The sequence below is a fragment of the Trichoplax adhaerens genome, genomic scaffold (genome assembly GCF_000150275.1).
Source record: "Trichoplax adhaerens TRIADscaffold_5 genomic scaffold, whole genome shotgun sequence".
NCBI lineage: Eukaryota > Metazoa > Placozoa > Uniplacotomia > Trichoplacea > Trichoplacidae > Trichoplax > Trichoplax adhaerens.
This window is the reverse complement of record NW_002060947.1, coordinates 4,393,107-4,404,367: the sequence shown is the minus strand read 5'-3', so window position 1 is coordinate 4,404,367 and position 11,261 is coordinate 4,393,107. Positions and strand designations below refer to the sequence as shown.

The following is an 11,261-nucleotide window of genomic DNA, read 5'->3' as shown; positions in this document are numbered from 1 at the left end:
TTTAAAGTAAAGGAAAATTAGCAAATGTTATACTACTATAACTTTAAAAATGTCATTAAGAACAAGCAAACCCCATCCATTTACAGAGATGAGACGATTTCCAATTACGATTTACTTCTTAGCGCGACGAATAAATAATTAATGTCGATGACGCTGTTAATGCATAATTAGATTAATTAAATCGATATCAATACCAATCATAGAAAAAATGTTGGTGATCAATCTAGCATACGCATAAATCTATAAGTACTATTGAACTAATACAATAGAAACGACATCTGCACCATTAAAATTTCTGTGAAGAAAGTTTTTACCGATCCATTATTATGGCATAGATCATCGTACCATCCATGCCTTTAGTAAATCAATTTATCGAGGTTGCCTATCGATAAGCAAAAGTCTTTTATCTGTAGGGACTTTCTGTATCACATTTTGGAATATTTTTCCCTCGAATGACGTACTCGATGATGTATTATTTAGAAGTGATATACGCTGTACTATATTGTAAGCATAAAAGAGTTTCCCGTCATGTTGCTTACGCGGATGCGCATTAATCATTTAAAGTTTTTTCACCTTGAATAGGGAATTTTATTCTAATCTCATTATTGTAAATATACAATAAATTATTATATCAGAATCCTATCAATATAACTAGATAATCACAGTATACTGACTTCTTAAATCGCTATTCGGGTAAAAAACTTTACCTTTACAATCTCTGATCTGGATCAAGTGAGATGTAAAGTTGATAAAAAACAGAATGATCCATTTAGACCACATCAATAAACAGTTAACATGTACATCATTACGTTTTATGAGTTTTGACAGCTTTAGCATAATCGTTGAGGTATTGCTACTATCAAAAACAAATAATTCAATTTAAGTATCTAAATTGCTTATTCCTTGAATCATGCTAGAAGATAGTGGGACCAGTATGTAAACGTAATTGATTTGATAAATAGATTGAATTCAAAGCCGCATTGATTTCTTACTGCCAATATTTTTGAAATTAATAGTCGTAATTATTAAGGATGCTAGTATTGATGCACTATATTAAAGTCAACTCATAGAACTGATTTAATTAGTTTACTGTGATATCTTTTAATAACTAACTTCTAAACGAAGTTATGATAATGTCAATCATAACTTGCACACAATAGGCAGCAGGGTCACTGGAGTAGACCAATCGCCTAAACAGGCTGAATTTATGTTAAAATACTCTTTCTTTTCAATTAGAAAGTTAATTTAAGCCAAAGTAATATAAATAGCCTTTTCTTCACATTGTTATTATCAACACAGAATCTCTCACGATCTAACACAGAAGAAAGAATTTGCGGAAAGTCTTCAAGTACTTTACATTGATAGCAGATTTAAATATTCAGTTGAAAGTTGAATTCAAATTTTTAAGACCGAGAGTAAACCTCTATCCTGATCTTTAAAATCGATTCATAATCCAGTATTGATTTGAATTAGTGTATAAAGAATAGTATAGAACTAGTTATATCATTCAATAAATTTGGAAAAATTAACAACTTTTACAACAATTCGATCAAGCTAATTGCTTTAAACGTAACATATACCACCACTACAGTAAAGCTTACAGTAAACTATACTTGCAAAGTTGCCATCTATGTTTTACACCAGTAGCCATATTTTTAATCCATTTAAGCTCCATAAGTGAAGGATGTTTCGATCCAATATATACGATTGTCGGGCACCAACAAATAACAATGTAGTAGTTTATAATCCTTTCTTTCTATCAAGATTAAATTTCTACTTCGAGGCAGAGCTATCAAGTTTATATGCTACAAATGGTAGCAATCGTGGTAGTAAGCGCGTTTATCTCTTGAAATCAAATCGAAATTGGAACTGATCGAAATAATAAGTCTTCAAATTATATTTATAAGTACATGTTGTGGCTACAATCATACGCATAATGGCTATTATGTAACTCAAAAATCATTATCTGGAAATCTCTTATCCTGACTTTCTATTATTCTTTTACTCTAAAGTAACGTAGTTTTATTATTGAGGAAGTGCCAAATAGCCATACGAGTATAACTGATTTAATATTCTTGACAGAATGCAGCATAAACAAGGAAGTTTACAAAGTTTACAGCGATCGGAATGCTGTACAGATCTTTGAATCAGTTTAGAAATTCTTTGAAACAGATTTATGCTTTAAACTTTACTATTTATTCGCGTCATTCATATCAGCCTGATTGCCAACACTTGATATTGTATAAAAATAAGTTGATATAAACTTCACGTTAAGGAAAAGGAAAAGGTATTGTGAAAATTCGTCCAGCATTATTTCTGTTGAACAATGATATATATGGCAATTAATGTAGAATATGTTTACAATATACAAAAATAAAATGATGTAAACTTCATGTTTGGTAATAGAAGGTATTATGAATATTTGTTTCATGCTTTTCCTGATAAACAATGATATATAAGGTAATTCATGTAAAATACGTGCCCAATAAAAAATGACAGACTGTGAATCTTGGTCGAAAACATAATTATTATCAAAGCATCAAAAATAATATGCCGTAATGATCAATTACAAGATCGGATTACGAATCAATAATGAATTAACACAGAAATAAATAAAGCAAGGGGATATATCATCAAATATGGGAGAATATGATTACGAAAAATGAATTACATTGAAAGTACTGTTATCTCATATTTCTGCTATAGAAACAAGCAAGCCGTAACAATTTTGAGAATAAAAATGATTATCAAAGCAAATATTTATATGTTTGGAAGTTATTGAAATTTTTATTACTTCTGTAGTACAGCATATTATCTACTAGAATGCACGTGAATTAAATAATATACAATGCGTCTTTCTAGTAGCCAAACTTTTCCCAGCTTGACATCAATACCTAAATTATGAGATAGTGTACGTATATAAATCAAAGAATAGGCTAAAAAAAACAATACATACAGTAACTGATCCTTTATTGCATTTTAATTAGTGTTGGATAGATAAGCAACTCTAAAAATATAGTTAGTAGTATTCTAAGATTTAACTAATTACTACAACCTATGAATTCGTGTTTTCATTTAGCATCATCATTCGAGTTTTTAATTATCTACCAAATCTCATTTCAACTATTATTAAAGAAAATCAAATGATATAATATTTGAATATGATAAGCTATAAAAAAGATAAATATGCATTCAATTTCTGTCGCAATTGGTAAACTTTTGATAAAGTAAGAATACATCGTTAGCAAAGGTTGTCCAATTTATCTATAGATTATGCAGTGCTGTACAGAATAGTTTGGCAGTAAACTTTGATCTAAATAGTAATATTAAAAATAAAATTATTATTTTATTAGTTAAAAGCTACTTATATCTGCAGTAGCCCAGATTAAAGGTGTCATTGTAAAATAATAATCGCGATAGAAAGATTAGAAAGCATTATGTATTGAGAGAAAACATCCAATAAGTATAAAATTCTATACAGTAGTAGAGTGCAGGTTATCTGCATACAATACACACAATAGCGAAATTATAAAGAATAGTATGACTCATATCTAATTTTGTTCCGGTACAATTGACCAGTTATTGACGTATGTTGTTTTTGCATAGAAAATATGATCAGACTTTTTAGTCTATTACATACGAGCGATGATATCAAGTAAAAAGATTTAAAACGTATCTAAATTAAAAAATCTCACTTGGATATAATTATATAGCGTGTGATCTCAACCCACCTGCACAGCATAGAGAAATACAACTAGAAAGTATGTAGTATTACGGGGTTAATAACTAATTAAATGTAGTTTTTGCACCGTTACATATACCCATATATATTAATATACGATTAATATATAATCTAAAATAATCTCATATATTACCGTCTTGTAATAAATGATTCAGTATCATCGGTTAATTTGTAGTAAAGAAATTTCCGAATGAAATCTGCTAGATAATATATATTTGTGTAGCGATAGCAATTACTTAATAAAATTATAAAACTGGCTTAGAATTTCTTTTAATAAGTTTTTAAGTGGTAAGTTATTGTACAAAATATCCAATTTTTATTCCGAAACTGATAAGATTAAAACTTAAAGATATCAATTTACCCGGCACTGTAGTGTTAGATTAAAAAAGGGAAAAAATCTAGATAATACAGTACGGTAGTAAGTTCGTATTTCTCCTTCATCCGAAATTTTTAATATTACTTTATTCTAATCTAACTATTGTATGACCGTATAGGATCTGTATATCTGAGTATAATGAGAGATTAATAAATGACATTAATTACCATATCATATCTATCTATTATCCATGCCCATCATAATATGCATACTTACCAGCATATTAAGTGAACGGTAAAAGAAATGGCAATCATACAATGTCGATGATTTTTAATTGAAGATTGTTGATCACAATGATTTCAGTAAGGAAAATATTCATTACATGATTCCAACATGATATCCTTTGTCTAATTATAAATTTCTCATGATTGCATTAACAAACTCTTAGTAAAAATTATCTTTATGCGTACTAAGATATTATAAATGTAAATAATGATAATCCTAATTACGGTTAACCATTGAGATTGTGGCCTAAGCTTATGATGAAGTAAAGTTTAAACTTTTACGTTTCTAATCTAAAGAACTGTTGTGTTCGTAAATAAAGATAGATCTCCTAAATCAAAAATATCGTTACAACATACTACAAGGCGCGACTTAAAATGAACTTCATATGAGATATATATTACTGAATGTGATTGATTGTGTATCGACTATAACATTGCGATTGTTACTCATCCCAAGAAAAATTTACTATAATATTATACAATATAATATATATTATATATTGTACACCTGTGGCAACGTTAGCCACCATTATATTGTTCCATTTCAAGAATATATAAAGCCGCTATATTGAAAACTTATTATTTATTAAACTTAACGAATCTGTTATAAATTGATTACAAAGATTTTAGTCAAATTTGGTAGATTATAATATCAATCGAAATTGATTTCATTTCTCTCTACTGAACTGATAGACCAGATTAAGATCGCAATCTATCCTATGCATCGCAAATATTGATTTACAGCTAAAGTGCAATTTTGACTTTAGCTACAATTTAACCATAACATAGCACAGGAACAGAATATTTATTCACGTTGCCGCATACTGTAAAACATTAAAACAGTCACGGATACGTCCACGCAAGCACTAAAAGGCAAAGGTTGCCCAGTATGTTAGTAGCGATGCGATTGATTTATCTATCATAATAATTCATATTTCGTATTGGCAAGTGTTTTAGCCATTATATTTCTGATTATTTTAAAAATTTATATCACAATCATAACTAATGAAAATGGTATAGTCTACAATATACATTTCTTTTGTGGCTACATATTGCTAATATCAATGTAAAAAATTGAGACTATGATGTCATGACATGGATTATAGAGGTAGGACTGTACTTGAAATGATTTGTGATCGGTATGAATATTTAAAAAATCACGACCGCCTATCTTGATACAGCGTAGAAGATTTTCATCGAGATGTAAACTACGTGTCGAATTTGTAAGCCACACTATAACAACTAACTAGAGAGGTAATGTAAGGTAGTAACGATTAATCTAATCTTGGAGTCATTGCTATCATACTCTAAGTACAACTTTCGTACAATTCGATAACATCTAGAAATAACGCACTGATGTACTTCATGAAATATGACACAACAATACTTACTGATTACCTACTGCATTCATATTACAATTTTGCTAGTTCTACTTTTATCGAGTGATTGATTGTCTGTCTACACCTTTAGCTAATCTGGTCACTGACTACCGTTATCGTAAATCCGTAATTACTTTAACAATTTATAACACGAATTATCATCTATCGTTAGCATACGAATTAATACAGTAGTCAAAATTGATGATAATCCATAAGAAAAAGAAATGGAATTGATTGACTCGTACATGGTTGAAGAGTAAGTTTAAATTATAATATATCCTTCATGTAGATGAATAGCCTATAGAATTATGTACAACAACTGTTATTTTTGTTGTTCCGACCTTTGCATTTGGTTAGATCAATTGTACTGTTAAAATCAGTTTTAATAGCTACTTTTTCTTCTAATTTAACAGCTTTTTCAATTGCTTTGACAAAAGCAACTTCAACATTTGTTGAATCTTTAGCACTCGTCTCTAAGTAAGGCATTTGATAATTATTGTAGCACCATTCTTCAGCTTCACTACGATGAATTTGTCGCTGTTCATGTTGTATATCTACTTTATTACCAAGGACTACAAATGGAAATGTTTCAGGATCGTTAACATCAGCATAGAATATAAATTCTTTACGCCAGGTAGCTAAATTGTCAAAACTATTACGATTGTCTAAGGCAAAGGTTAATAAACAACAATCAGCACCACGGTAAAATGGTGTACGCAAACTGCGATAGCGCTCTTGACCAGCTGTATCCCAAATTTGGATAGTGTAAGTAATGCCATTGACATTGATGTTTTTGGACAGAAATTCGACGCCAATAGTGTGGTATGAATTTTCATCGAATTTATCTTGTATAAATCGAGTCATTAAAGATGATTTGCCAACACCACCGTCCCCTAATAGGATAACTTTGAGTAATATAGCAGCTTTGTCATTCGCCATAATGTTGTCTTTTTGTGCATGTACAGTAGGGTACTGGCAATAATGATTTGCTAGGCGTATCCCAATATGAATGGTCCAAATGGATCGAATGACTAACCACTTGGTAAGTTAGTAGAGTGTATGCGTTCAAGTAGGAATGAGTATTTTAATTGTTCACTAGGAATAATTCGGTTAAAATAAGGAAAGTACAGTAGTTGTTGACGTCTTCTTTTACCCAGCCACCAATTCAAGAGAAAGATTCGTCCTTTGACGCTATTTGGCTTTAATTTAGGCGTGTATTTTGGCTTGTCATGAATTAAGGTGAAACGTTTGATCGTCCTGATATCAAATGAATATTCGATTTGGAACGGCTTTCAATAATCCAATTGCGTTCGTAGTTGTAAACAGTTGGTAGATGAATCCATTCAAAATAAAATCCCCAAAAAAAAAGGAACTTTTACCCTTTCCCCGAGATCTAATCAAGTTGGAAAAGTCAATTGTAAGCGATCTAATTCACTGCAGTTGGGGTCGTCTTTCTCTCTCTCTCTCTCTTAGTCCGTTGCAAAATTTTAAAGTAACAACAGGCAAAAGTTCTTGTATCCTAAAATGGTTGATCATGGATCCTGATGATCGATCCAAATGACTATAGGCATAAAACACCGTAATAATGATGACGATAATGCAATCCACTCAACTATTGGATCAAAATAAAATAATCTCTACAAACAGGCGTAGAAAAATTGCAATCTTTTATGGCACATCCCTATCAATCAATGACCAAGTATCATCTACGCGTCTTTTTCTTCTCTATTTATTCCTGAATTTCCTATAAGATCTTGCCTACATGTCAGTCATGATCATCCATCAGAGACTCCCCGCCATCATCAACGCTGTCTTCAGATCAATTCCAATCAGGCAAAAATGATGGTCATGATTTTGACTAGCAATACACACGCCACAGTGAAGGTGATGTAAACAGTGGCTTGGGGCGGTCAAAGACCTTCATCCTGTTTGCCGATTAACGCTCAGTTGCAATTTCACCCAATCCACTCATCGAGCTCATCATGACGTCATCACATGCGTCTACGCATGTTCCATCAACGGGTCACGTGAGTGCTCCCAAGCCGACTCCAGTCCACTGCTGGCCATACTGTCCTATAGTCATTGCAGCGTGTATGAGTATCACTGTCGAGTAGGATAGACGACTTACGGTATGATAATCACTATATTATATCCTGTACTTTTAGTAGAAAGCCTTGGTGCAAAAAGTATGTATCAGCTGGTTTGCAAATCTGCATAAAACACCTAGTGATCAACATTGATCTCAATGCGGCTATTTAACTGATCAAGTNTTAGCCATAAACTGGTTTACAAGTTAATCCAGTCATTTATGCCTTAGTTTCAAAGTGGTCGCCTAGTTAACCATCAATTTAGCCCACTTGCAACATCTCTCTTGGAGGCTCAATTTATTATAGACCTGAGACCGGTTCGGTTCGGTTCGGTTCAGACCGTTATCATCTATATAGCTCAAGTGCTACGTCACCTCAGCTTGAGAAATTGACTGAGACCCTAATGTCCTGGACACGAGTCGATCCAATAGAATTCCATAGGCACTACCAACGACTTCTGCAATCGGTTGATCCTAGACGTCGTTGATATATAAGCCGTACTGTACCTAGACCTGACCTGCACCTTCCGTATGATCGTCACGTGGATTGGCTCTAGCCTGGACTGGAGCGGTTCAGTACTAGGCACGGTACGGAACAGTCCGAACTGTCACTGAAAGATGCTATGGACAGACAGACAGGTAGACGTGGAAGTTGGGAAGAGGTTTGCAAATCCAGTTGATGCTGAATATTTATTTGGCTTGGCGTTTGAGCTAATTTGAAAGCAATACAATAATGTGATGTAGAGTTAGGGTTCAGTAGAATATGGCAAGTCACAAAAATCGTCTCAACGAAATGATCTTGATTTTTCATCCATCACTAGACTATGAATCACGATCATTCATTAAAAATAACCTACTGTATACAGCATTGATCAGCTGGGAGTTATGGAGTTCAATAGACGACTGACGAAGTGATATCCCGCAAAGATGACCATAACAGGTCAAGGGTTGAAATTGAAAGCAGATTGAAAATAGGATCAACTCTTCCAATTGAACGACTGTTAAAGTTGCAATATCCTAGTCTCGACAACTTCATTCGTATGCAACATATTTTCAAGCTTAAAAATTGAACCTCTAGGGATATCCAATCGATTCGATGCAGACATGCAGTTGCTCTGTAATGCAATCTACACTGAGTGAGTGTGCAGGCACACAACGGTGAATGGAGCTATCATGTAGGCCATGAAACCTATCAATGGCTAGGAGACGGATTATCATCCTCAACAGACTAACGTGCTATAATTCAGTGTCATTACTTTTAACGCAAATACAGTATACCATTAAATATGAGCGCACGCGGTACCAACATGATGAATGTTAAACTATCAAATGACAGGTACTGTAAAGAGAATACATGTACAAGTATACCGTTGAACGTGCATTCACAAGGTACTACTAACATTGTCGATTGCTAGCACACAACTAGGTAGCACCAATGTAAGAATGGATCAGTTGAAAATCTTTAGTTTGATGTCCTAACATTCATATCAAATAATTCACAATTTAAAGATCGAATGCAAGGATCAGTTGAAAATCCTTAGTTTATGTCCTAACTTTCATATCAAATAATTCACAATTTAAAGATCGAATGTAAGAATGGATCAGTTGAAAATCCTTACTTTATGTCCTAACGTTCATATCAAATAATTCACAATTTAAAGATCGAATGTAAGAATGGATCAGTTGAAAATCCTTACTTTATGTCCTAACGTTCATATCAAATAATTCACAATTTAAAGATCGAATACAAGGATCAGTTGAAAATCCTTAGTTTATGTCCTAACGTTTCATATCAAATAATCCACAATTTAAAGATCGAATGTAAAAATGGATCGGTTGAAAATCCTTAGTTTATGTCCTAACGTTCATATCAAATAATTCACAATTTAAAGATCGAATGTAAAATGGATCAGTTGAAAATCCTTAGTTTATGTCCTAACGTTCATATCAAATAATTCACAATTTAAAGATCGAATGTAAGAATGGATCAGTTGAAAATCCTTAGTTTATGTCCTAACGTTCATATCAAATAATTCACAATTTAAAGATCGAATGTAAGAATGGATCAGTTGAAAATCCTTACTTTATGTCCTAACGTTCATATCAAATAATTCACAATTTAAAGATCGAATGTAAGAATGGATCAGTTGAAAATCCTTAGTTTATGTCCTAACGTTCATATCAAATAATTCACAATTTAAAGATCGAATGTAAGAATGGATCAGTTGAAAATCCTTACTTTATGTCCTAACGTTCATATCAAATAATTCACAATTTAAAGATCGAATACAAGGATCAGTTGAAAATCCTTAGTTTATGTCCTAACGTTTCATATCAAATAATCCACAATTTAAAGATCGAATGTAAAAATGGATCGGTTGAAAATCCTTAGTTTATGTCCTAACGTTCATATCAAATAATTCACAATTTAAAGATCGAATGTAAAAATGGATCAGTTGAAAATCCTTACTTTATGTCCTAACGTTCATATCATATTCACAATTTAAAGATCCAATGTAAAAATGGATCAGTTGAAAATCCTTACTTTATGTCCTAACGTTCATATCAAATAATCCACAATTTAAAGATGATGATATAGCTCGATATCAGCAAGGAATCAGGAAAATAAAGTTATTTAAATTAACTTATAATCTCTTTGGTTATGGACAGTGTGCATTCTACGTTGGCTACTGGTTGCGGTAGCGAAGCGATCAAGACCCTCCCTCGATCAAGGAATTTGATTCAACAGATTACGGATAACCAATTTAGTCTTCTTTTAATAAATTATGAAAGCATTTATACAAAATCGTTCATAAAACAAGGGATTTCAGTAAAATAGGACAAGAATTAGAGATGTAGGGAAAAATAGCTTCAGTGGCCAAAGTTCAATAAAAAAATACGTTTAAAATGCTTACTTCTCAGCTCAGTCAGTCTAGATAAGGATTAAGTGCATTAGAATAAAAAAATTTCTTAAACAACAAACGCAAGTATCAGATATAAAAGTTCGCACAATGTTGCCGCTATAATATTTACAGAATACCAATTTACGTTCAAATGTCACTGTTGTTTCAATGTCTAGACATTGATCGTAGTCTTTATATCATAAAATGCCAAATCGCAGCAATAGAGTATATATTCATTAAGCCATTCGACTGTACAGTAATAAGCATGTATAAATACAAATTAGATTATAACTGCTAATCAAGAGCACTTCCTATTAGCACTATTTAACCATTTAATATGTACAGATTTCGGATGTCTTTACTGACGGCTAAGACGAAGGAAAAGGGGCAATGCACAGTAGTAAAAGTCATAACATTATCCATGAAATTATTAGCATAATGAAAATGTATAGCCTAGACGTTAAAATCGATCCTCTTTCTTTTACCTAAGGATATTAATTAATTATCGTTGCTTGATAGTCTAAAATCGACGGGATTAAAATTTTACAAAT

The 11,261-nt window shown here is 32.1% G+C and overlaps 1 protein-coding gene across 1 annotated transcript; it reads right to left on the bottom strand.

Moving 5' to 3' along the window:
- Positions 1 to 5,208: 5,208 nt before the first annotated feature.
- On the bottom strand, positions 5,209 to 6,660 carry TRIADDRAFT_56572 (uncharacterized protein; the record flags this gene model as incomplete). Its single annotated transcript, XM_002112458.1, has 2 exons — positions 5,209 to 5,258; positions 6,063 to 6,660. The coding sequence occupies 2 exons, from the start codon at positions 6,658 to 6,660 to the stop codon at positions 5,209 to 5,211; spliced, it is 648 nt and encodes a 215-aa protein (XP_002112494.1).
- Between the last annotated feature and the right edge of the window lie 4,601 nt (positions 6,661 to 11,261).